This window comes from Alexandromys fortis, unplaced genomic scaffold (genome assembly GCF_014885135.2).
Source record: "Alexandromys fortis isolate MF-2015 unplaced genomic scaffold, M_Fortis_MF-2015_v1.1 scaffold_80, whole genome shotgun sequence".
In the NCBI taxonomy this organism is placed as follows: Eukaryota; Metazoa; Chordata; class Mammalia; order Rodentia; family Cricetidae; genus Alexandromys; species Alexandromys fortis.
In genome coordinates this window covers 8,654,503-8,681,179 of record NW_026068174.1, presented here as the reverse complement: position 1 = coordinate 8,681,179, position 26,677 = coordinate 8,654,503, and the positions used below count along the sequence as shown (strand labels likewise).

The following is a 26,677-nucleotide window of genomic DNA, read 5'->3' as shown; positions in this document are numbered from 1 at the left end:
GAGTGTATCTCACTGTACCGCCAAAGGCTTACAACCGTTCTGGTACCACTACTTCCCCTCCCAGGAGAAAAAGGGGTGACAAAGGTGTCAGAGGTTGGGGCCCATGTCTGCCCTCCCCCAGTCCTCCCTCCACAATCAGTGATATGACTTGGGCTGCCCCTGCCTGTGGCTACAGGACTCCCCAAGACTTTGTCAGAGATGCCTGTGACCACTCCTACCACCAAGGATCAGGTGAGACCAAAGCACCGCCATACCAATTCCCAGTTCCTCAAATGCTAAGAGAAATTAGCCTGCTTCCTCCCTGTTCCTGGCTGTCCTAACTCTGCCCCACTGTCTTCTACTCCTGTCTCGGCATTATGAGGTCAGTGGAAGGTTGAGCCAGTCAAGGTTTCTCAAACCATGGTCCCTATGTGTTGCATGCTTATCACACAGACGAAACAATTGTCACTTACTCTTTTGACTTCATTACAGACCCGCAGTCTAGGGATAAGTACCTTCCAAGAGGGAGTGAGACACAGCTCCTTTATCACACATAGCCCGAAGGCTCCCTCTGTGTGCCTGACCCTCATGGCCCCATTTACTTCCGCCTCAAAGGCAGGTGTGAACTCTGAATGGAAAAAAGCAGGTCCATTCTCAACCACAGAATTAAAAAGAATACTGGCTCACTGGACAGTCATAATAGAGTCTTGCAGCATGCTCCCTCTTGAAAGCCTCTCTAGGAAAACCTCAGACACCCTGCGGTGACGCTGCTACTACTCCTAACAGATGCAAAAGACTGGGCAAAATGGCCTTGGGCCACTGTCCTTTAGATCTGTCACCTGCATTTAGCTGCTGGGCCACCTCATCCACTGAACCCCATGGGCAGAATGTCCACAGCCTACATACAGTGTTACATAAATATCTGAAACCCGACAAAAAAACAACACTGCTCTAAAGTATAAAGGGAACCTGTAAAGCTCAAAGCGACAATGCTTCATAAAATGTCTGCAAAACACAGCATGGTGCTAGCTCGTCAAGTGTAGCTCAACTCCAATTGTTCCATATAAATTAATTTACTGTGGGAGGTGGTACACTTTGATAGGTGTGATATGAGGTGGGACAGAGCCCCCAGAGCATCAGAAGTTCTCTAAGTGGCTGCTCCTCTGCCTCCCCAGGCCTAAGCCTGTTCCCTATGACCTGGCCACACATTCACCCTCCTCTTGGCGAGGCTCTCTATCCACCATGACTCCCTCATCTTTCTTTGTTTTCTTCTCTACCCAAAGGCAAACAGAGTCTCACTATGTAGCCCAACCCATCCTTAAACACAGCATGCTACTTGCTTCCCAAATGCTAGCAATACGGGCATCCACCTCCAACACCCAGCTCCTCTTGCATCTAGATTCCCCCGATTTCTCCTCTTCCCTGGACACTTCTATCAAGACTAAACCAGAAGCCCCAGGAATCTCCTACCAGCCTGGACAGGCAGCTTGGCTTCTCCCACCCCCAGGAGGAATCTCAGCAGCTGGCTCTAGCTAGGGCCAGCAGGGCTGTGGTCTGCTCTCACTGTCCAGCTGGGCAGTGCACAGCTGACCCAGACCTGCCCAAGCCTGGCCGGCATGGGTGGAATCTTCATGGTCAGAAACCGGGAGGGAGTATCATGTAGCTGGTAAGAATTTGGGAGACCTGAATTCAACTCTGTCTCCAGGGTGACCTGCGACAGATTATTTCGTCTCTGCGTCTTTGTTTCCTTGCATGTAAAACAATATTCACAATCACTAAAATTGAATGTGAATTATTATGCCAAAATTATTACATCCATAAAACCAGCCTTCCCCACAGAGCACTAATGACAGCTGGGAGGTTTAAGATTATAGGCAACCTGTACAGCAGTTTATGTGTGCCCTGTTACAACAGCTTAGGGTATTTACTGTGTCACGCGCAATCTGCAATTTCTGGGCATTATTCCAATGAACTCTCATGACACAGTGGCAGAGGTCCAGTTTATTATCTCTGGGTCCTTAACAAGAAAACTGGAGCTTAGGGACTTTAAAGATCTTCCCTAGTACCCTATAGTTGGGATTTTAAAATACATGTAACCCCAATCCGCACACCAGCCTCTCAAAATGTCATGGTTTATAAATCTCTCTGATGGGAGACAGACCTGGCAGAACCTTGAGAAAGTCTAGGTAGGAACAAAGTCCCACGTCTGAGGTACTGCTAAGACCCTATGGCCTCTTGTACCTTGTCCTCCAGCCCCACCACCCCACCCCATGTTAAAGGAAATACTGAGAAATACTATGTAGCCAAACGCAAACCATTACAGTCAGGTTTAGATCAGATGCCAATGTAAACGCTGTGTGGACAGCAAGCACTCAGCCAGGACATGGCAATGAAACCGTCTCTGCTCCTCACTGGTTCTGTGGCCACCCAGCCTCCTCCTGAGTACAGGCGACAGGGGACAGGAAGCTCCTTCTGGATAAAACTTTTCCCTTTTCAATGCTAGAGAGACTTGGCTGCAGTTCCACCCACCCTCCCCAGCCAGGTCCCAGGGCTTGGCCAGTAATAAAGAATTACGCAGCATCCCACCCAGCTGCTGAAGACCCCTAGAGCTTGTGGCCTCACTCCCACCGTTCTTCCCTGGGCTCCCGGACCACGGAGGGCGCAGGTGGAAACAGCGAGGTTCCTAGTTCATGTGGCCTCCTCTCCTCCGCTCACTCGCCTACCTGCCCAGGGGATTCCTGGGCTGACGATGGTCCAGGCCAAGAAAGAGCATGGAGGTCACTGTAGTCCTCGTCGGTTGCTCCAACCTCATACACAATGCCCCAGCCCTTTGCAAGGACCACCCTAGCCTGTCACCTGGCCCTTGGGCTCTGAGGCCATATTCCCAGTAACTTAGCTGCTTGCTTTCTTTGCCCTCTGCCACAGCAACCCCAAGTCATACCTTAAAAGACTCCAAGAATCCTCCATGGCCGCCATTCTCAAACTTGTCCTCCTCAGGGCCCAAGCCTAGCATGACCTGTGTGTGTGTGTGAAGTTCATCGTGAAGGTTGTCCATGAGAGCAGCCCGGGTCCGGTCCTAGAAAGGAAGGGTAGACGCAGTGTGCAGACGCCACCTGTGCACTTCCCTCTGTGCTCCCGATGCCTGGTCTGAGGGTTGTCATTCTGTCACCAGCTCCTGACCATAGTGCGGTCTTAGAGGATGCTCACTAATGCCAGAGTTAGCACAAACTTTCCCGGTCAACCCCTGCTCTCTCTCCATGGCCATACCACCTCTTCCAAGGCTTGCCCTAGGGATGCCCAGGCCAGATCTCAGACTAAGATCTATATCCACAGTCCTTGGCCCATGGCTCTCCAACAGTCAAGGATCAGCCATGGGCATGCATGCAGCCTCCAGGGGGCTCCATTTACACAAACTGGACAAGCACTTTCAGCAGGCCACAGTCCCAAGGAAGCTCCTCTCCTAATGGTCTCCATGTCACCACAGAGCCTAAGCTCAAAGCCTGAGTCACCCTATAATCCCACTTTTCCCACCCTTACTTCTAGGAGTGTCTTCCCAACCCTGACTTTAGAGGAACGTCCAATGTTTTGACATTGTGGCACAATGTTGTCATCTATAAGAACAGTCAGGTCACCGGGGGGACAATTCATAATGTTTTATACTTATTAGTCTATGATTTTGTCTTGGAACACATTCAGGGTTATCCTGGGGCACATGTGGCTTGCCATCCTCTGGCTGGACACACCTACCCACAGTTTAAACCAGTACCTCCAGTTTCCTGTCCTAGCTCCCTTTCAACCCCTTCTCCTCCCCTAACACACACTAGCTAATGACGCCTCTAATGTGCGACTCAAACACTGCTTGAACACTTCATAGCATCCACCCCCTGGAAGCCCCCGCCTCTCTCCATCTAATGCAACCGCCATCTGCAGCTGAGCCCCACCTTCCAGCCACATGAGCTGTCGTCACATCTCCCACCCCAAAGCATCCGATTCTGTTTGGCCCTTGACTATTCCCTGTGTCTGGAATGACTTTCCAGACTCTCTTGCAGCTCAAAGGCAACCTCCTCCAAGAAGCCCTCCTTGAACACACCCTCTGTCTTCCCTAGCAGAAGCAATCACTACCCACTGGCTCTCTCACAACCCAGAGTATAGCACAGCACACGGAATTATAAACCACAATTTCTCTTCAGTAAAGGCCTGTGCACTCACAGCAGCGGAAGGAATTTGTCATTTATCTCTGATAACAGAACGAGACCTGGGCATAATACATGTTCAGTAAAGAACCAGGGATTGGCTGGTGAGATCTAGAGTCTATGTGAGTTCCTAAGAAGAAAAAAAGAAAGAGTTCCCAAAGCAACACAGAGCTGAGAGCTTTGGAGGGAGCAAAGCTTCCCCAATTGAACAAGCACCATGGTGAGAACCCTGAAAGACACTGAGAGCAAGTCCAGAGGAGACGTTCAATCCAGCGCTCTCACCTCCAGCTTGGCGAACTTGTCCGACTTGCAGCAAGCATTCTCTGCGTTTGTGAGCTTGGTGAGCAGAAACTCCCGGAATTCTGCGCCCTGAAACAGATAAGAGGGCTCAGAATTCTCCTAGCCTCGGCTGTAGGCAAAATGCTTCCAACCACTGTAACAGAAAGAACAGGGGAGGATGGGGACAGCCCCTGCAAGAGCCCTTCTCACATCTGGTCATATCCAGCCAAGGCCAGCCCCACCTGTTAATATGCCGTCATGGAAGCCAGCTGCCCCAGTACTGGGAAACCCACCCTCCACATGGCACCTGGCCTGGAGCACAGTATGGAAGTCCTGCTCCTCATAGGAAGGCAGTCCCATCATCAATGTCCCAACAAGGGCCAGACTGGCCCCAAAGGGTAAGGCAGGGAGATATCCAGGAAGGAGAGAACCCTAGAGCCAGGACCTCCCTGGCAAGGCTCACAGTTGGAAGTCCTCTTCCAACCACTGATGCTCAGGTGGACAGACCTGGGGTCCCGAGTATGGCAAGAATAGTAGAAGACATTTTTACCTTTTGGAAAACAGGTGGGCTTGGCAGAGGGGGGCCAAAGGCAGGCACGTCTTCCCTTGCAGTGACTGATACCTGCACGGAAAGGTCTGGCATGAGCTGAGACAGAAGAGAAATCCCACTTCTTACAGACCAACTCATACCTCCCCCTTCCCAGGACACAGAATGTCTGTGCGAGCATCACCCGCAAGCCCCAAATGATGCTCCTATAATGGGCTGGATGGGATGGGAGCCTGCATCCTTCCCTCTGCCTTGCTAGGGGCCAAAAGCAAGTTTAGCAGGGTGATGCCTTGGGCTGTGGAATGGCTGGGACCCTGATCACAAGACAGTACAGGTGGCCAGAAGGTTTATTTCATTACCCCATTGTAAGTGTTCGTCCCGGAGAAGGCAACTGAGAATTACTGCCCATTTTGTTGATGAGAAAAGAGATGGAACCAACAACCCAAAGCCAGAGAAAGGAGTACAGAGAATCTAGACCACACAAACATAGCTGAGGTTTGCTCCCACTATAGTGACCCCCAAACCTGTTCATATATCAAACCCACTTTGGGTATTTAAAAAGTAAATACTGGGCCAGGGAGATGGTGCCACAGGTTTAAAAAAAAAAACCTGCCACACAAGCCTTAAGGTCTCCAGAAGAGAACTGACTCCCAAAAGTTGTATCTGTGGTTCTCCCAACACATCACACACACACATACACACACACACACACACACACACACACACCAGCAACAACTATTACTGTAACAACAATAAATAATTCAATTTTGGGGAAAATGCAAATACTGGTTGCAAGGACAAGAGCTTGGAGCTCTTTGGGAGCTTTCACACAGGCAGTGGACCCAGGTCTGGAGCCTGGCTCTACACAGTCAGTCAGTCTGGCTGAAGCTTGAGCACAGATACCAAAGGCACTGACTGGGAATGAGGATGTGAGCAGCCAGGCTCCGGCCACACGCTGTGAGACCAGACTGTAAGAACATCCGGGGACTTTGCATAAGGGTGGTCCTAGAAGCAGGCAGCTTCCACTCCTCACCTCCTCTCTGCATGCAACTATCTTGGTCTTACCTGCTGTCGGCCCCTAAGGCTACAGGGCTCTGTGGAGGCTGCCCTATCCCTTCCCTAGCAGTGGCTGACGTGAAGGCCCTGGCATGCTGCCAACCGCTCTGGCCTGTGAAGTAGGGCAGATGCAATAGTCTGCCAGACTGGGTGAGCAGGCAGTCTGGTGCCCAGCCAAAATAAGGCCCTGCCAGGTCCGGGGGGAAAAGAAGCAGAGCCTCGGTCAATGGGGCATTCTTCCTACAAGCTCAAGGCTGTCGGCATGGCCCAAACTGAGGTACTCAGAGTCAAGAAATGGTTTGTGTTCACTGACAAGATTTTGGCTGAGCCCCAGGTGCCAGGCATAGCCCCCCCGATGCATCCACCTACCATGCACCAGTGGCCCAAGTCTAGAATTCCATCTTAGAGCAAGAATTTGGCTGCCTACCGTGGGTATCTGGGACACTTGGGACAAAGCACAGACGCTGGCCCAGCTGTTTCCCTGGGCCCCTCCCCCTCGGGCCTGCATTAAAGTAGTCTGTGCTGACAGAGTAAGTGGCTCAGATGTGCCCTTAAGTCCACAGGTCAGCAGGGGCAGGATCCAAGTCCTTTCTGGTCATGTCCATCCATCACCCATCCTCATCCCAGCTCCTCCGCTGACTTCAGTCTTACCAGGCAGCTAGGCCCTTGTCACCCCCTCCTCTCAGCTCGCTTCAGAAAGCAGAAGCACTGAATTTAATGTGGGCATGGGCTGGGAGAAAGCAGGGGCAGGTCACTGGGGGAAGCATCTTTAAAGCTAGAATGGGGACAACCAGATGCCTATGGGAACTGAGAGCATAAGGCCTGGAGACCCAACAGTGTCCAGGAATGGCCTGCCAACCAGAAGACCAGCAGGGTTGTTCAGATAAGCCATGATGGTCAGGGAAGCAGCTGCCTGCTTCACAGAAGAGTCTTGGAACCTCGGCAGAACTTCTGGAGTGGGGTGGAGTGGCCCCTGGGGATAGGATGGGGGAATCCCATTGATTGCCAAGCTGGAATCCCTTTCCAATCTATAGTGACGGGAACTAAACTCCTACCTGGAAAGTAATTCAGAGTCACAGTTCATGCACACTCATGGAGCCAGCTTCTCACCTGCCCCAAAGGCTCCTGGGAAGACTTCCAATTCCAGGCTCCCTGACTCAGTGGCCTCAGCTTTAAGTGTCCTCAGCAGCAATCAATCTCAATCTTGTAACTATGAGCAGGCTAATGGGACTTGTTAGGCTTCAAGACTATTCAAGGGCTAGTGAGATGGCTCTGCGGGTAAAGGCACTTGCCGCTAAACCCAACAACCTGGGTTCGAGCCCCAGGAGCCACATTGTGGATGGAGAGAACTGACTCCTGTAAGTCAGCCTCTGATTTCCATATGCACACACGCACGTACACGCACACATACATAAATGCACACACACACATGCACACACACACGCATGAACACTCGCACACAAATGAATGTAGAAATAGACTGCCGTAATGCAGAGCCCGACACAGAGTGGTAACCACTATCGCTCAGTTTTTTTGTCTTTACTTATCCAACCGGACGACATGTACAAAAGGGCACCTTAAATACAGAGCTCCCCAATGCACCTGGCAGCCCACACCCCACCCTGCCTCTATCTCTGTTTCCACAAGTGGCTGGGGCTAGAAGACTCCCTGAGGTTATATAATCCAACTTCCTGGTTTTGCAATGATAGAAATAGAAGCCCAGGGATGACAACCACACAGGGCACAAAGAGACAGAGCAGAGGCAGAGATCCCAGGCTGCTGGGGTCCCTCCCTCCTTTACTCTTCTTCCTTGTTTCTTGTCTTCCTCCTGTAGGGTTCAGCTAAAGCCCAGTGTCACCCAGTCCTCCTCACAGTTTGAGACGCCCATGGTGCCTCTGCGGGGAGGGGGGAACTGGGTGAGCAGCACTCTGGAGAGCACCTTGGAAGACACAGGCATGGGTCGCGAATCCAAGCCTTCCTCAGTAGGAGCAGGGTGGCTATGTTGCTGCCCTGACTGAATTGCACTCACTGGTTCCTCTGTCCCTTGCCTGGGGTCAGCAAAGCCAGTTCTTCCTTGTTTCCCAGTGTTCCCAGCACACAGAAGGCACAGAAGAAGAAAGCCTGTGTCTAGCAGTGACTGTAAACTGAATGCCCATTTCAGTCAAAGCAGGCTAGATTGTGCTGTGTCAGAGGGGCACACACAGCCATGCACATACAAAAAGCATGAGCATGTATCTTTGTGCATATGGGGGTAGGGTGTACGTGGAGGTCAAAGGACATTTGGGGAATAGGTACTCCTCACAGGTAGTGAGTGGGTACCAGTGATCAAACCTGGGTCCCCAGACTTGTGTAGTAAGCACCTTTACCCACTTGAGCCATCTACATGTGCTTATTATTACTGTTATTTTGTTGTTATTGTTGTTGTTTGGTCTTTGTTTGTTTAGCAATGGGTTCTCTGGAGCCCTGGATGTCCTGGAATTCATGCTGGACTCAAACTCTCAGCGATCCACCTTCCTCGGCTGGTCCTACCTTATCTTTTAAGACAGGGTCTCTCACTGAAACTTTATTTGGCTGAACTGGCTGACCTGAGAGATCTTCCTGTGTCTGCCACTCCAGTGCTGGAATTACAAATGCAACCAGCTTCCTATATGGGTGTTCAGGATCTGAACTCGGGTCCTTGTGCTTGGACAGCAAGCACTTTACTGACAGCCACATCCCCAGCCCAAGAGCTCTTTCTTCCTTCCTTCCTTCCTTCCTTCCTTCCTTCCTTCCTTCCTTCCTTCCTTTCTTTCTTTTTCTCTTTCTTTCTTTCCTTTTACTTTTTATACATCTCATACTTGGTTTTAAAAGTTGACAAGACTTTTGCACTTACTACAGTTCTAAATTGACAAAGCAGAGGAATCACCATTGTGAAGGCATTGAAGATGGCTAAGCCACAGCAAGCCTCGGAAAGCCGCAAGGGCCTGGGTCAGTATCTAGTACACATTCCCAGCCTCAGTTCTCCCGTTTGCAATGGCATGTGCATTTCTCCTTCTGCTTAAGATGCTGATACCCAGCATTGTGATGTAGGCAACACTCTGGGAATCTGAGCTCTGGTCTCTCTTCCCAGGAAACAAAGAAAAGCAGAAACTCGCCACTTGGTGACCACCTAGCCCTCACCCTAAAGTTTCTGACTCAGCCTATCTCCCATGGATCCCAGACCCCTCAAACCAATGGAACACAGAGACGTGCTGCCCTGGAGGTTAGGAAAAAACAGGAAGGTGAAGAAGCGGCCAGTGAGGAGCAAGGGAACTTTCTCTCTGATGTGTCCTGTCTCTCTGATGCTGAGGGCTGGGAGCCAGAACAGTCTAATGCATTCCACACACCGCCTCCCATTACAGCAAGTGGCCCTTCCTTCTCTCTTTTCTTTAATTAACATGTATTGATTATATTTATTAATGGAGTTTAGTGTATTATTTCCTCACATGCATACAATATGCACTGACTAAATCCAACTTTCTTTAATCCACCTTGCTTCCCACACCCTCCTCATCCTCTTTTTATTTTTTACAGGGTCTTTGTAGACCAGGCTAGCTTGGAACTCTCATGCCCCTGGACCCTGCCCCCACATCTGCTGGGATCTGGAGATTATAGGCATGTATCATCACCAGTGGCTAGCGTGACATTTCTAGCGTTCATGGATCTTAGAAAGAAAAACTAAAAGCCCCCAGTCGGTAGCATCACCAAGGTCTTGCATTCTCACAGAAATCTTCCAGTTAAAGCCATTCATCTGTTCACATTATCCAGATGCAGGAGCCAGGGTCCGTGAGTCCCCTCTAGCCTCTGTCTTCCCATTGTCCATCTTTCTCTTCCCTTTCCTGGCCATCCTCTCCTCTTCCTCAGACTTCCTCTAGCAAATGCTATCACCATATCCAAAGCTCAGTACTCGGGGCTTCTGGACTACTGAGTGAGAATCTGAAGAGCTAGAGGAAGGATGCAGGAGATGATCGTGGAAGATGCTTTCCACCAAGGGCCAGGCTCCAATCTCAGAAGCGAGACCAACCATGGGGAGTGCAATACTTTTAAGACCTGGTGTCTTTCCTGAAACTTGCTCTGTAGCGTAGGCTGGCCTCAAACTCAAAGGTCCACCTGCATCTGCCTCCTAAGTGCTGGGATTAAAGCATGTGTCACCACTGCCCAGTTAAGATCTAGTGTCTTTTGCTGTCACTGAGCCCACCATGCCTAGGGATGTACCTGGGCCTGTGACTGATTTCCTCTCCCCCCACACACACACACACCAATGAGGCTTTTTCCTTACCTTGTAGGATGGCGTCTCTGTGCCTGGGCTCTCAGCCTGAACAACAATGTAGGCATGTAAGAAGTTTGAAGCAATCATATCTGGGACAAACGGTGTGTTTTCTTCTTGGAAGATGATGGCCACAATGTCATTCCCAATGTGCCGCTTTCTCTGCAACTAAACAGAAAGTACTTTGTTGTTACAAGAGAGTTAGGAACCTCCCTAAACAAAAGAGTTTAGCAGCAAATCCCTCTTTCTTCCAGCTTTCACAAACCCTGAGCTCTGAGGTCCAGCTCTTTGGGGAGCTGTTTCTCTCAATCTGTGAGTACGACCAAGAGGGAGAGGGAGGAAGATGGCCATGTTGTTAGGTAACAGCTGGCCTGCCTGAGTGTAACTAAACTCAACAGAGCCTGGACCGAGGACCATGGAGAGAATGTAAGAATGTCAGGCCAGTCATAATTTATCTAGAAGAAACACAAACATAGGAGAAGCCACCTGAACCCACTAACCAAGCTGCCAGCCAAGGGTAAATCAGCCACTGTCTGGCAGAAAGTACCTGGCAGCTTTAGGAGGAGAGAGCAGGTGGCAGCAGAGGGTATCCTGAAAAACACGGGCAAGATTGGCGAGGAAATGCAGACAGAAGAGGCAGGGTACAGAGCACTCCACCAGAGGTGAGGACACTCCGAGAAATGCAGGTCTATTGGCTAGGGGAGAACGAGAGGACAGAACCCCACAATGCCAGGCACTCTGCCATGTGATCTGCGTTACAAGCCCCTACTATATGCCTGGGACTGTGGACGGCTGTTCGCATGAATGATTACAAATGTTAAGGTTTTCCTATACATAGGCCCTGCCAATCAACGTCTGTGGTCCTTTACTAAATGCACACTCAAAGTGGAACTTGTGCTCAGCTCTTTCAAATAGGGTTTCTTATTCACAGAGTGTCTGCTCTGAACATTGTACTGGGTGTCTTTATGCAAACTGTCTCACTTATTACACACACACACACACACACACACACACACACACACACACTGCTGGCGCCCATTTCTTAAGAGAAAAGAACTGTCTTTGATTTGGTTCCTGCCAAGAGCCAAGCTCTGCAGCACACCCAGGCTGAAATGGCCCCGAGGTAATGAGCCTCAGACTAGGGCAGTAGGTGAGGGAGGCTGTAAGAAAACAGGGACCAAAGGTGAGGCTCCCAGGGAAAACCCACTTTGGCTACACAAGGAATCACACACCCACTTGTTTCTAGAACATTCAGTTATTATTTGGGAGCCAAATCATAATTTGCTTGCCAATTTCTTTTATTCCCAAGAAACCATGCACAGTGTTTATGACTTTGCATCCCCACTCCCTTCCCAGTGCCCTAGACAGACACAAACAGGTCAGAGCTTGGGGGACACCCTTCTGTGTTCTCTGAAATAGGAAGGAGGAAAGAAGTGGGATAAGGTGATCAATGTCACAACAGCCAGAATCAGCTGCAAGAGCCAAACCCTCCAGAAAGATGTGCAGCTCAAAGCAGCTGCCCTGGAGCGAGCTGACAAATGCTGGGGTCACAGGTCTCACAGAGTCCCCAGGCTACGGACAGGCAAGGAGGCTGCGAGGATTCTCCTACAAACCTCACACTCACAGGGCAGCAAAGAGCAGAAAGGCTGAGTGGCCAGGACAGAGGTTCCCCAAGAAGCAGACACACACCAGCTGTGGCTCACAGGAGCCAGCTGTTGGGCAACCCACAGAACCCTCTAACACACACGCCACTCCACATGTTCTGAAGCCGCAAGGCCACCGACAGGCTGAGAGTCACGCGCTTTCGGGACTCCTATCGGCCTTTGCCAGCACTGTTTGCTTTGCTCCCAGCTCAACCCTTCATTGACTTCCTGGTGCTAACTTCTACTTTCAGTGCTAGAGACAGAGTCCAGGGCCTCCTGCATGCTAGGGGCTACACCGAGTCTCAAGGAAGTGTTTTAACAGGCCACCCCAGGCTGCAGTGTCCCATCTGTCATTTGGAAGCGACCTGCAGCTTGGCCCTGTCTTCTGTCCTGGTTACCTGCTGAGTGTCACCATCCGTGAAGGGCAGCTTAGTAGAGACATGGAACATGATCTCCCGGTCCCGGAAAGTGGTGTATACCGATTCCACCCCTGTCTGTCCGTGGGTCACATCCAGGCCGCCTCGGAAACTGGCATAAAAAAACGCAGGAGCAGAATGAGGAGTGAGGTGGAGCTGTGTCATGGTGCCACTAAGGACAGGTAGCAAACAAGTAGGTGAGAAGACATGGAAGTGCTGAGGGCCAATGAGGGTATAAGGCAGGAAGGTGTGCAGATTGGTTCTGCTCAGCCTAGCCAAGTGTCCTACAATCAACCACCTATATGAGAGACGGAGGCAGACCTGGTGGCTGGGACCTGGTGGCTACATGTTAGCAACCCTAGCACGTTAAAGGTCAAAGCAGGAGTTTGTGGCCAGCCTGGACTATAGAGTGAGATTTTGACTTACAACAGAATCAAATTAACCAACTAATTTAAGCAAAGCCTCTATCTCAAGCCTTGGTTATGTACCCTCCACGTGGCTGTTCAAGTGAGAAGGCCGCCAGCCATTCATAACCCCACACAGATGCCTGACCTAGCTCCCCAAGACCCCTGGTCAGGAGCCAGGACAGTCAGTCTCTCTACTGGATGTGGGTAAATTCATGCGAGACTTGGGGCCTGACAGAAGGGACAGCTGATGCGCTTTGAACAGCCAGCTTCTGTAGAGACAAACACAAAGTGTTCCCTGCACATCTGTATCATCCCAGGAAGGAGACACTGGGAAAGAACTGATGACCTTCTAGGAGCCAGCTCTTCTCCCTTCACAGAAATATGGCTGCCAGTCTGGGACCACAGTCTTCAACAACCAGAAGGAAAAAAAACAAAAAACAGATACACCTCAGGCCCTTTTGGGCTCCAAACCTGCTTTGTCTGCATTATCTGTTTTAATCCCCTGTGACCTTGTTGGTTGTTATTAAGTTCACATTTATCTCCCTTTTTACAGATAAGGAACTGGACTGTTCTCCAGGTAAAGTCACTGGTCAAACCTCTTAGGGCTTGTGAGCACTGGAGGCAGGAGTCGTCTAACTCTGGGGTGACTGACTCCAGACTCCAGGCAATAGTAGTGACTGCAAAGTGAGTAGAAGATGGAGCAAGGGGTGCAGGGAGGAGAAGGAAGCAGAGGAAGAAAGCAATTTTCAAACGCCTAGGACAACTGGACTAATGCTTTTTACCAGATGTTAGGTGCTTGTTTTGGCCCCTGGACCAAATCTTAGGACTCTCAGCCACATGCCAGTCACTCAGTTGGACAGGTCTGAAATATTCCCAAATGTCACCTTTTCGGAGGAAAATCAAGGGCCAGGGTTTTCCAAACAACAGTCCCAATAATCTAGCTTTCTGTCCGTTTAAGGGACTGGACACTGCTGCATGGATTTCTGCCAAGAGGGTTATTATGTTCGCGTGAAGTCTTAATTATCTGTTCTTCGCATGTTGTCCAAATTGGGTCACTTCCTTAGAAACAGCACAGGGTTCTCTTTCTCCTGCCAGGTAAGTGGTAGGGAAGGTGGATTCCTTTCACTGTCAGTGTGAGCCAAATGTAATTAGGAAGGCAGACCTCAGCAGGAGCCACCTCATCATGCTGCCCAGGCCACTGCCTCTCAGCCAACCTGTCACTCTAGATTATCCCTGGGACCACTGAGTCTTCAGGAATGCAGGCGCATGAGCAAAGGATCGGAAGCTGGAAAAGCCCCATGCTCCCTCAGGACAGAACTGTCTGCCCTGGCCCTCACCACGGGCCCCACCCATGAATGAAGTCAGCCTCTGACAAAACTCACCCTTTGAAGTCCTGCAATGTGATGGTGTCCCCTAGGAGATTCAAAAACTCCTTGAAAGCTGGGCTCTCCTCATTGTTCCCAAACAGCTCTTCCTCCAGGGTCTGGAAGAAACACGGGGGCAGGGGAATGGGAAAGGCACTGATTGTGAAGCGAAAGGGCTGTCCAAACCCGGGGTTCCTTTCTCCTCTTCCCTCTTGTCCATTGGCCCTCAGAGACAGGTTAACGGAGGAACACTGCAGAGCTGGGTGCTGGCCCTGGGGAAGGAGGTCTTGGGATCCAAGAGCTCAGAGCAAAGAGCTTTCAGACTTGACACCAAAACCATGACTCAAAGTATAGGACTGGTTTTAAAGTGAAAGAACTCTAAAGAAGGGTTCGGCGTGGTGGCACAGTTCTTTAATCCTTGCACTCAGAAGGCAAAGGCAGACAAAAGTCTGTGAATTCGAGGCCAGGGTGTGTCTACAGAGCAAATTCTAGGCTAGCTGGGCTACACAGTGAGAACCTGTCTCATAACAAAAACTCTACAGTAATAAAAAAAAAAAAAAGACCCTACTTCATAATCACTACGATGGGTCTGCTGATGAGTGACAAGAAAAGTGTGGGGGAGGTTACGGAGACCTCTGAACACTTGCTCACTGTTGACAGGAATGTGAACAGGGCAGAGACTCTGGCAACAGCCTGCCAGCCTCAGAAGGCTAACTACCGAGCAATACCACCCCTAGGTATATACCTAAGAGACAACAGAATGCATGAGCACACGCACACACACGCACACACACACAAAAAAAAAAAACTTGTACATGAATGTCAACAGCAGTACTGTGCATAACCCACAAGTGGGAACACCCAGATTATCTGTCAAGCAACCAATAGATTGTTTTTATCTGGTATAGACATAGAATGGAACATTACTTGACCTAAATAAGGAACAGATAGATCACGTTACAACATAGATGAACTCTGAAAACATTTAGCTAAATGAAAAAAAACTAATCAAAAATGTCACATATATTCCTCCATTTCTCAAAGGTCCAGAACAGACCAACTCACAGAACTGAAGGCAGACTACTTTGAGACAGATTTGAGACAGAGTCTCACGATGTAGCCGAGGCTGGTCTTGAATTGGATATCTTCCAGGAGCTAAAGGGACAGAGGAGTGACTTCCATGGATGCAGGTTTTATTTGGAGAGTGATGAGCATATTTTGGAACAAGATCCTTATTGCTGTGCCACTGTGATCACACCTCAAGCCACCCGTGGAGCTGTAATTCTTACTATTGTGAAGTGCACGGTATGAAAATTATAGATTAGTAAAGCTGTAATAAAAACTTAACAGTAAGAAAAATTAGAAAACGGCCAAGTCATAGACATTTCACCTAAGTGGACACACAGATAGCGAGTAAGCACATGAAAAAAAAAATGATGTTTTAAAAACTGAGGTTCAGCTTCATTAGCCGACAGGGAAATGCAAACTAGAACCACAATGAGGTGCACCACGCGTGTGTCAGAAGGGTTAGTACCACGCGTGTGTCAGAAGGGTTAAATTAAAAGTCAGCTGCACCGAATCCGGCCCAGACGCAGAAAAGCTGGATCACTCACACCGAAGGGGAAACAATCGCTTCAGAAAATGGTCTGGCACATGCAATTCGCCATACGAGCGGCAATTACTCTGCTAGGCAGGTATCCAGAGAAATGAAAACATAGGTTCTTAACCCCAAATCCTACACAAAAGTGCGCATAGTAGTTCCGCTCATGTGTCTCCAAAGCTGGAAACGACCCTGATGCCTGAGAGTGTGAATGGCTAAGCATGTGCAGCCAGACCACAGAATACTACTCAGCCTAAGCCAGGTGACATGATGACACAAGCCATGGGGACACACACCTGTAATCCCAGCACTCAGAGAGGTACCAAGTTCGAGACCAGCCTGGGCTACACAGTGAGAATCTCTCTCAAAATAATGAAAGGAAAGAGGGAAAGGAGGAGGGAAACAGAAAAAGGAGGAGAAGGAAGGAATAGAGGGAGAGAGGGGGAAACAAGAAGAAACGAAACAAACCAGCGGCACACTTGAGACGTTGGACAATCTGCTGAGCAGAGAGCAACCCTGAAGGTTTTACTAAAATATTAATAACTCATAAAGATATGATGCCGTATCAGGGTGGTGCTATCACAGTGTGAAACTAAGATGGGAAAGCAGATAAACAGTTGCCAATGTTTGGAACTAGAAGGAAGGGCAGAGGCAGGGGGAGAGAGGCTGGGCTATAAAAGGAAAATGTAGGGAACCGAATGGTGAGAATCTGCTTCTTGACTATGGATTAAACAACACAGAACAACACATACACAGACTCACACGCACACACCCCATACAAATAAATCCATGTGAGGGACCTAGAAGGCTCAGCAGGTAGGGGTACTTGCTGTCATCCCTGACGACCCGAGTTCAGTTCCTGGATCCACACAGTGTAAAGAACTGACCCCTGAAAGCTCTCCTCTGACCTCTGAATGCATGTGGACAGACAGACAGACAGACAGACAGACAGGTGTTTTTAAGTCCGTGTGAACTGGGGAAACTGGAGTAATATTTCCATTTTGTCAGCAATCCTGGTTTGTGACACAGCCCTGTAGTTTGAGACCTGACCTCTAGGGAAACTGGGTAAAAGCATCAGACCTTTCTCTGCTATTTCCTCCTATGCAAAACTAAGAAGATTAGTAACTACTAAAGAAAGCAAAACTGAAAGTAAGAGTAAGCTCTCTAAGTAGTGACAGACTTAAATCACTGACAAGTCCTACCTAATCCATGTGCTCTGCCCACGGAGGCAGGATCCACAAACACCTGCGGCTACACATAAGACATTCCAATTCGCCAGTCTATTCAAGGCCAAAGTCTCCACCAGACAGCTCCTAGCCCCCGCTTCTCTCATGCCGGCTAGGGGTGGAACTCGGGGCTTTCCTCACACCCCACTAACGCTCTACTACTGGGCTTGACACCCCCAGCCTGTTTTACAGTAAATAAGATCAGACCTCAGGTTCTAAGCTTTCACAAGGCGACACAATCTAACTCATCTCAACAACTTCATTTTGCTTTTTAATAGTATTTCTCGGTAATCTCAGCAAGCAGAAGGTTGTGACAGAAGAAAAATGAGTTCCAAGCCCAAATGGGCTCCATAGCAAGTTCAATATCAGCCTGAACTACAGTCTCAAAAGCAAAACAAAATAAATCAAATACACATTTGCACACATACCCATGCACTCTCGGGCACGCATGAACACACACAAACAGACACACACACAACTGCCTTCACTTCATAGCAAGAGACAGTGAGAATGGCTTTCCAGTTAAAGTAGCGTTGTATAATTTCCTTTCAAAATAAAAGCCCCAAGAGGCTGGGGCCATGGTAAAACACTTGCTTAGCATGTGTAAGGCCCTGGACTTGATCCCCAGCACCACAAAAATAAATAAAAAAATAAATAGATACACTTAAGTTTTAAAACATTTTTAGGGAAATAGTAGTTAATAGCGTAGCAGAACAAACACTGTGATGCAGATCCTGAGGGAGGCCCACCAACAGGTGAACACTGTTGTTCAACAGGAGGCAGCTAACGCTTGCCCAGGTGGTCAAGACTGGCCCATTTCCTGTTTTCATAAATAAAGTTTTATTGGAACACCGCCAGCGCAATTCATTTACTTGTGTGTCTGAGGCTGCTTCTACATGCAGAGTCGAGTGGATGTGGCAGTCCCCAGGGCTCCGAAGTCTAAAGAGTCTACTACCCTCCAGTTTACAGAGTGTACTAACCCTGATCTTCAGCAAGCCAAGAAGACCTTGTCACTACAGGCTGTGTGGGAAGATAGCTTCTTCCAGGCAAGCTACATCTCCAATAGGAAACAGCCTAGTGTGCCTTCTGGGGCTGGCACTGCTCTCCCGGGATTCACACTCAGCATGGCTATTATCATTGTCTTTGTTTTTGTACAGCCCTTGAGCTTGACCATACGCTCAGGGAGGAGGCCTTAGTCATCATTATCACCCACAGTGCTCAGCACAGAACATGACAAACAGGACAGTTAGGTGAGGCTTATTTTTATCCAAAGACCAGTTTAGAGCATTTATGCAACAAATGTTCGTATTAAATGTCCCCCAGCTGTAGGTTTGCAAAGCAAAAATCTGCCTGGCTTTTTTTTTTTAATTTTCCTAGCTTCTCCCCTGCAGCAGCAGCACTGGGTACATAAATAAAACACGGCTCCTTCCTTCTTAGAGGTGGATAGTTAATATTCAATAATTACAACTTTGCTGGAACATTGAATTATAATCACCGTGTAAAGTATGTTTTGGTAAATTTCACAAGCAAAGAGCTTTAATTACAGGGGTGATAGTAGCCAAGATATATGAAATAAAGGCGTTAATATGTGAAAGTCATTCCATTGGCAACCTAAATCCTCTCCCGTGAATTATGAGATGCATCCATGCTGGACTTTGTAACTCTTCACCCAATTAGTGCTTTGAAGCAGACCTGTGCCTTTTGTGGTCTAATGTCTTCAGACAAAGAAACCATCTAACCAACAAAGAAATCAACTAACCAAGAAAGAGATGGCCATGAAAAAAAAAAAACACAGAACATCAATGACCTGCAATTAGCAAAGCCAAATTTCGTATTCACTCATTAATCACATACCAATAGACTCTTACACACATATAAATTCATAAAGTGTGTTTGTATGCATGTGTGTGGTGTGTGTGCCTGTGTGTGTCCCCAACACCATGCTGGGTACTGGATACAAAGGAGAAATGAGCTTGGAATTTCCTCACAGAACTTGGATGAGGAGACACCAGTGCCTTTGGCTGACCATCTTGCTCGGGACATTAGCAATGTTCATTGTAGAAAACAGGTTTAACAACCTGCTTTCCCAGCAAGGGAACACAAGTTTTGCTCTTTCTAATTTCCATGGTGTAACTATTTCCAACAAGGCTGATTTCAACCTACCAACATAACATCACTGGGCTCCAACACCCCAAAGAATGAGGAAAAAAGGCTAATTTCCCAATGGAAAAAGGTGGGAGAAGAGTAGCCTAGGCTAACCCATTCCCTCTCTGTTGTTTGTGTTTTTCTTTGGTTCATAGCCCCCAGATAAATACAAGCTGAAGGAGCAAGGAAGAATTAGACTTTACTGTGTGAGAACTAAACCACCCTCTATAAGACTTGCAGACCTTATTGTAAAGTTGTCTTCTTTGAACATTCACCTATCTCCAATCCAATTTATGTTTTGAATGTGACAACTGTATTCAGAGCATTTAATAGCCACAGAGATATTTACATATCCATAGCTATGAACACAGTATTTACAACAGCCAGGAAATGAAACCAGCATAGTTGTCTATCAAAAGATGAACAGGCAAATACCACACAATGGGATTTTATGCAATGCAACCATGAAGAAAACTGAAATTTTGACATTTTCAGGAAAATGGATACAACTGAAAATAATTGTGTTAAGTAAAATAAGCCAGACTCAGAAAGACAAATGTCGCATGTGTGGCCCCTGAACTTAAAAACTTGTGTATCTTGCCAGGCATGGTGCTTTAATCCCAGCACCAAGGAAGGAGAGTCAAGCAGATCTCTGAATTTAAGGTCAGTGTGGTCTATGTAGTAAGTTCCAGGCCAGCCAAGGCTGCCTAGTAAAACCATGTCTCAAAACTCAAAAAAATAAATGAAACAAAAAATTTATGTGTATGTGTGTACTCATATGTGTGCATGGTGTGTGTGTGTGTTTGATCATGAAAGATGAAGAGATTCCAATGGAGACAGGAAACAGAGTGCATAGTGGAGAATGTGTAACAAGGAAGTGGACCGGAAGGTGAAAAGGAACCTGATGAATTCCAGGAGAAAAGCAGGAGGAGACAGAAACAAAGGAGAACAAGGTATAATGACACAGAGATGACGATGCCAGGATTAGCTTAGCATGCTAGGCTAAAATAAAAAATACATTAAATGTTCTAATTGAAAAGAGAGAGAAGGGGCTGGAGAGATGACTCCATGATTAAGAGCACTTGCTGTTCTTGCAGAGGATCTGGATTTAGCTCCTCACAGCCACATCGAAAGGTTCACATCTGATTCTAGTTCCTGGGAATCCAACTCCCTCTTCTGGACCCAATGGGCTCCTGTATTCACATGTGTACATACCCACACAACACACACACAGACATACACATAATTAAAAAAAATAAAGCATATCTTTAAAAAAGACAAAAAGAGCCTAACTCAGGACCCCTGCTCTTGGGGTGAAGAAACAATAGAAAGTTATAAACACAAGGCTATGGTGACTAACGTGAACCATAGTGCTTACCATAAACAAGAGGCTATAATGACCAACGTGAACCATGGTGCTTACCATAAACAAGAGGCTATGGTGACCAATGTGAACCATGGTGCTTATCATAAACATGGTGACCAATGTGAATCAAGGTGCTTACCATGAACTAGAGGCTATGGTGACCAATGTAAACCATGGTGTTTACCATAAACAAAAAACTACAGTGACCAACATGAACTATGGTGCTTACCTGCCTGGCTTTTTGATAAATGACACCAAATTTGAAAGTGTTGTTGACATCGTGCTCATCATAGGACACGATCATCTGAGAGGCCTAAAAAATGTGGAAAGGGCGGAAAATCAAGATTGACATCAACAGGGGAAAAAAACAAAAGATAAGTCCACTTTGTCGGAGAGTGGGCCCAGACAGGAGACAGCTACACACGCAGAGGAGGAGAAGCAAAGAACTGGCCCATGCCAGGAAGCTGCTCTAAGGCCCACTCTGGCTCCCAGAACCTGGGCTTCCCCAGTGGTAGTCAAACCTCCCATTCTGATCCCATCCAGATGAGCCAGGCACAGCTGGGACATAAGGAATTCACTCTACCTCACGGTTTTATTTGTAGTATAAAAAAATAAAGTCAACCCTTTCCCCTGACAAATGGTCAGCAAGGAAGGCTCTGCTCGAGTTCAGATTCTTTTCAGAAATGTAAATTTGAGTCATTGCTCCTGCCCAGATGTCAACCCACTAGTTGGACGCACTCTAGGAAGATGCGCAAAGGTGAAAAAAAAAAAAAGCCTGGCCATAGGCTCTAGTTAGGCTTCCATTTTGCCTCACAAAATTGGTATGTGAACTACTTAATTAAGAAATAAAGTCTGATTCTGAATCAGTGCTTTGAACCATGTAGTTCTTAGTGACCAGTCAGCCTCGCTATGTGTCAGCTCCCTCCTCGATCAAAGGCCGATGTGGAATTTGACAGACTCAACAAGACAAGGCAATACAGTGGTGAGCACAGAGCAGCTGCTGTTGCCATCATCACCTATGGAACCCTCCGGAAACATCAGAACTGAACCAGTTTATGAGAAAGAGAAGATTACCTGAGGGCTTCTGGGAAACCTCTACGACACAAAGGAGGGATTGGCTATGTGCTGTGCTAGAGGAAGAACCCAGCTTGGCTGGGCTGAGATATGTGGCCAATAACAGGCTGTCTGAGGAAAGGGGTGCTCCCCAGCTCTCCCAGTGAGAGCCCTGCTAGCCACCCCATAAGTTGCCCTCCATGGCTGCCTCGGTGAGTTAAAGGGGAGAACAGGTACCCTGCAGGGGAAAGGCTGGTCACAGAGACCTTCCACGGAACATGTAACTCTACACATGTGAAAACACACACTTCTCATCCAGATCCACATCTCAGCCGGACCTCAGTCGGCCTCAGACAGCATGAAGTAGAGCTGTTCTTCCATTCCCACCAGGCCCTTCGGGCTTCCCAAGGCAAACCTGTGAATGAGCACGCTGCAGCCTCTTGATGGATACGGCTGTGGCAAGAACTGCCAAACCCGAGTTCAGCTAGGCCTTTTTGATGGGGTTTTACTGGTTATTAAACCTCACTAATTCAGCTTTGATTACAAAGGTAGGTCAGTCTGAATGATGCAGAACGTTCTCTGGAGTGCAACACATTGCTGGTGTCTACAGACAATAAAACAACTCCAAAGAGGCATCCGAGAGAAGGGCTCTATGCAGCTGAGGACTGCGCCACCAGCTCACCCCCACAGACACACATATGCTTCTACGGCTGTGCCCAGTGGTAGCCATTCAGGACATCTGAGGGTGTTCCGAATGTCGAAGCAGGGTGAAGGTCTTGCTTCCCTGCCAGAAATTTCATCTCCTGATTCCTGGTCGTCAGAGCTGAGACTTGGGGGATGGACAGAACTCACCCCGCAAGCTTCAGCTGCAGCTGCATTGGCCACAACAGAAGCCATAGAGGAAGCGCATCTCTGTCTCCACATCCTCCCCGAGCCTCTGCTGGCTTATGAAGCAGTAGTCAGTACATGGGGTCTTTTCCTATGGGCAATTTCAAGCAATTCTCCACTGTGGGTGATTTAAGCACTGCCATGCTGTAATTGCTGTTGACTGCATTTGTTGGTTTGTTTTGTTATTATTGCTTTTCCCCATGCACATCCCCGTACTAGAACTGGTGTCAAGATCAGGCCGGTCGTAAGAGAGCCAATATCAGAGAACTGCCAGTTTATTAACTAAGGCCAGCAAGGCTTAGAGGACCTCAGAGCTGCAGTAACATGGGCAACGGGGAGCAAAGGTGTGGCCTCTTATTTCCTAGTGCATTTCTGAGTTCTGCACCCCATACCTCCATGATGTCGGGGTGGATCTGACTGGCTGGTGAAAAGAGAATCTGCCCAACCCCAACCCTGGTCTCAGAGAAGTACAGCTGGGGAGAGGCAGAAACACTTCCCCATCAACCTTCACAGCAGGCCTGGGACCTACTCAGTGGGTTGGAAGCCCAGGTATGACTGAGAATGGTTCCCAGGGTACCAGTTTGTGGAGGGCTAAGTGAGAAAAGAGGAAGACATAGAAGATCACCAGAGCAACCCCACATGGCCCCTCCATGATGCAAGGAGCTCCTCCATGGAGCCCCACATGTACAGACCCAAGCCAAGCTGCAGAGCCGTGGACAACTAGTCCACAGACACACAAGGGTCCTCACCTTGGGGTACAGGACAGGATTGAATTTCAGGCCCACTGCATCATCACAGAAAGCCTGTGAAAGAAACACATGGTCAAGAACTATGTCTATAACGTACAAACAGGTTTCTCTGCCCACAGACAGAAAGCATCATGGGAGGACCAGGCACAGCGGGTCAAATTCTGCTGTTCACTAATGTGGGCCCAGGACACTCTGGGGTCCTAGGGTTTTGTAATAAATTAAAGGGAAGCAAAAAAAATGAAGTCTAAGAAACATTTCCATTCTGACTAGAAGACAATACCAAGAAGCCATCACTCCCCAACTCCAACAAAAGGCACAATTCTTCTGGCATTCCCGTATTCAATCAGAGTGAACATATTCTATGTATTGGGAGTGAGGGTCCCACTCAGCCCAATGACTCCACAGCGCTGATTCCATTCCCAAGTACCCCCATCACTCATGCAGTGAGTGACATGAGACTCAACTGCCCCAACTGCCCCTTCCTCAGGTCAGGGCTGGATCTGGATCACCCTCAGCCCAGCCCCCACCCCTCAGTGAAAGCATCCAAGGCCACCACCATCCTCCTCTGAAGCACTAGCCATGGTCAGGCCTGCCTTCCAACGTCTCCTGTCTCCTGAGTGGAGCAGCTTGAGATGCAAGGATGAGCTGGAGGGAGGGAGGAAGACAGAGGCAGCTGCTAAGCCACCTCCCTCCATCGAGGCAAAGAGCAGAGCCTGCAACCCCACCCCAGAGCCAGCCCTGGGCGGACAGAAAACTTCACCTTCCCTTAATGTTCATGTTTTACCTTGGCGATCTGAGGGACGCTGGGCAACTTGCTCAATCCAGCCAAGGGGATCCGCTCGTGCACTGTCTTCAGTTTGGACCTGGGCACAGATAAGGGCACTATGAGGGCACCCATGAAAGACAGTCAGGGGATAAAGTGGCTGCGGTCACACCAGGCAGGGTCCTCGGTTCACTTCCATCTCCCTGGAAACAGATCTGCCTTCCCAGCCAGCCTTAGGGATAGGGACACCACACTAAAGGTGAGAAAACGGGCTCCTTCCCGTGTTCCCCAGGGGTGGTAGATACCTATAGATCACACCTGAAAAACTGGCTAATGCAATTACGTCGCTTCTTTCAGGGTTACGATTATTTTTTGGTTTGTAGATTCTGTTTGGTTTTTGGTTTTTGGTTTTTGTTTTTTGTTTTTTTCTTTTTTTGTTTGGTTTTTTATTCTCCCAGATAACTGGGCCCAGCTTCTGGATATATTTACATTTTGATATGCAAATGAACCTTTATGAAAGATAATCTAATATTTGAAAATCGGGATTTACTCAAAATATAAGTGGGATGGAATCTGCTTGGGAAAGGGAGTCAACATAAGACTCTAAATTTAGCCTGTTCCCTGATTCATTTAGCACATTATCAAAGCGCTGAATTTCACGGAACACTTTCCGTGTCTGCTTAGATCATCATAGGATTTTTAATCCGTTAACCTCGTGGGTTGTTTCGTTCCATGGGTGAAACGCTGAGTTTTTGTGATATATGATTTTTTTAATATTCTGCTGAGTTTAATTGGCTGTTGTTTATTTAGATCACCACATCTATGCTCCAAAACAACGCTGGCCTCTTTTTTCCTTCATGCACCTCCCTTGCCAAGTTTCCATAATAAGGTATTATTCCAACCAAGCAAAATCACACAGCCTATTTCCTGTCTTCTGAAATGATGCGTGTGATACATGGTTCACTAAAGGTTTGCTGTAGTGTATGTATGACATCTCTGGCCCCGCTATCCTTTATAAGAGGCCCCCTTACCGTTCTTTAGTGGTAAACATGTAAGTTTTCTATGAGTCATTTTCCATAATTTAAGTTTTTCTACCCAAGTACCCACGGCATTCATTGCTATGATGTTGCTGTTATTGTTTTTTTGTTTTTGGGGGTTTTTGTTTGTTTTTTTGGTTTTTTGTTGTTGTTGTTGTTGTTTTGTTTTTTGTTTTTTGTTTTTTTTTTTTGGTTTCTCAAGACAGGATTTCTCTGTGGTTTTGGAGCCTGTCCTGGAACTAGCTCTTGTAGACCAGGCTGGTCTCTAACTCACAGAGATCTGCCTGCCTCTGCCTCCCGAGTGCTGGGATTAAGGCTTCGTTATTAGAGCAGCTGCGTCCTCCAGCATAGCAGTAACTGTGGCCGGTTCATAGGCCAGTTTTCTGCTTCATCCAGCAGCGCTGAGGCTAGACCCAGGCTCTCCCAACTCAGCCACCTTCACCCCATCACCCACGTGCATCCTTCCCACACTCTGTACCTAGCTGAGGCTTCCCTGCCGTAGGCTTTTCACCTTGTCCATGTACGCTCCCACGTCGCATGCCTGTCCTCATCCTTCCTTCTCTTCCCTGGCTTATCAACCTGCACGTTTACTCGTTTGGCCTGTCTTCCTTTCACAGACACATCTGCAGCTCTGCATCTGTGTGTGAGCGCCACTTTAACCGCATCCCACACACTCCGATAGGTAGTGTTTTTATTGCCATCTTGTTCTAAATATTTTGTCAGCTCTTTTGTGGTTTCCTTTTCTGCCCACGGGTTATTTAAAGGGGCCTTGGGAAAAATGCTTTCCAAATACAAGATTATTTTCCCCTCAAGTATTTTATTGTTGGTTGATAAATTAATTGTCATATTCATGGAGCATAACTTATATGGCATTATTTTAAACTTCCTAATAATACACGGACCTTTCTCTTCTCCTTTTCGCAATCCAGGATATATTTCTTTTTCTTTTGTTGAGAGCAAAGATACAAGATTGAATCTGTTTACTGTACTGTTCAAATACTTTATAGGCCTCACAATTATCTTCTATTATAGCCATTGTTTTCTGAGACTCTCCCACTAAACTGAGGGTTTTGTCTACTCCTCCCTAAAACTTTGTCAGTTCTTGCTTTGAGGTTTTTTTTGTTGTTGTTGTTGTTGCTGTTTGTTTCCTTGCAGGAGACTGAGCCCATGGTTTTGCACATGCCAGGCAAAGGCAAAGCTCAGAAAGCTGCATTCACAGTGCCAGTTCACGCTTCCTAAACCCAAGACCACCTTACCAGCACTCGTCCATGACCGGTGGTCCTCAGTGGTCTGTCCTCTGGACCTTTTTTTCTAATATTTATTTTTGCTTGTGTGGATATTCGTTGTGTCTGCATGTCTGTGTACCACATGCATGCCTGGTGCCCACAGAGTCCAGAAGAGAGTGTCAGAACCCCTTAAACTCAAGTAACAGATGGCTATGAGCTGCTATGTGGGTGCTGGGAATCAAACCTGGGTCCTCTTAAGTGCTAAGCCATCTCTCCAGCCTCCAGTCCTCTTCACTGAGAAGTAGGCTAAGGCCTATGTGGGAACCCATCAAACGGCATCTCTGTCTACTCTATCTTGAAGAAATTCAAAACAAAGCAACAAAGAAGAGAAAGGCAGCAAGGAGCTGGATTCATTCCTTTGTTACTGACAAAGACCAGGTGAGAACACACATTTC

The 26,677-nt window shown here is 47.9% G+C and overlaps 1 protein-coding gene across 9 annotated transcripts in view; it reads right to left on the bottom strand.

The window, feature by feature from the left end:
• The window catches only part of Rap1gap2 (RAP1 GTPase activating protein 2), a 188,462-nt gene that overhangs the window by 17,906 nt on the left and 143,879 nt on the right, over positions 1 to 26,677 (bottom strand). For 8 of the 9 annotated variants that reach the window (XM_050128778.1, XM_050128777.1, XM_050128782.1 and 5 more), the window contains 9 exons: positions 23,981 to 24,059; positions 23,197 to 23,250; positions 20,736 to 20,819; positions 14,188 to 14,288; positions 12,381 to 12,510; positions 10,352 to 10,507; positions 5,002 to 5,073; positions 4,455 to 4,541; positions 2,921 to 3,055 (listed from right to left, as the gene is read on the bottom strand). In XM_050128778.1, coding sequence (XP_049984735.1) covers positions 2,921 to 3,055; positions 4,455 to 4,541; positions 5,002 to 5,073; positions 10,352 to 10,507; positions 12,381 to 12,510; positions 14,188 to 14,288; positions 20,736 to 20,819; positions 23,197 to 23,250; positions 23,981 to 24,059 — 898 coding nt within the window. The remainder of the gene's footprint in view (positions 1 to 2,920; positions 3,056 to 4,454; positions 4,542 to 5,001; positions 5,074 to 10,351; positions 10,508 to 12,380; positions 12,511 to 14,187; positions 14,289 to 20,735; positions 20,820 to 23,196; positions 23,251 to 23,980; positions 24,060 to 26,677) is intronic. The other variant, XM_050128776.1, reaches the window with a different exon arrangement.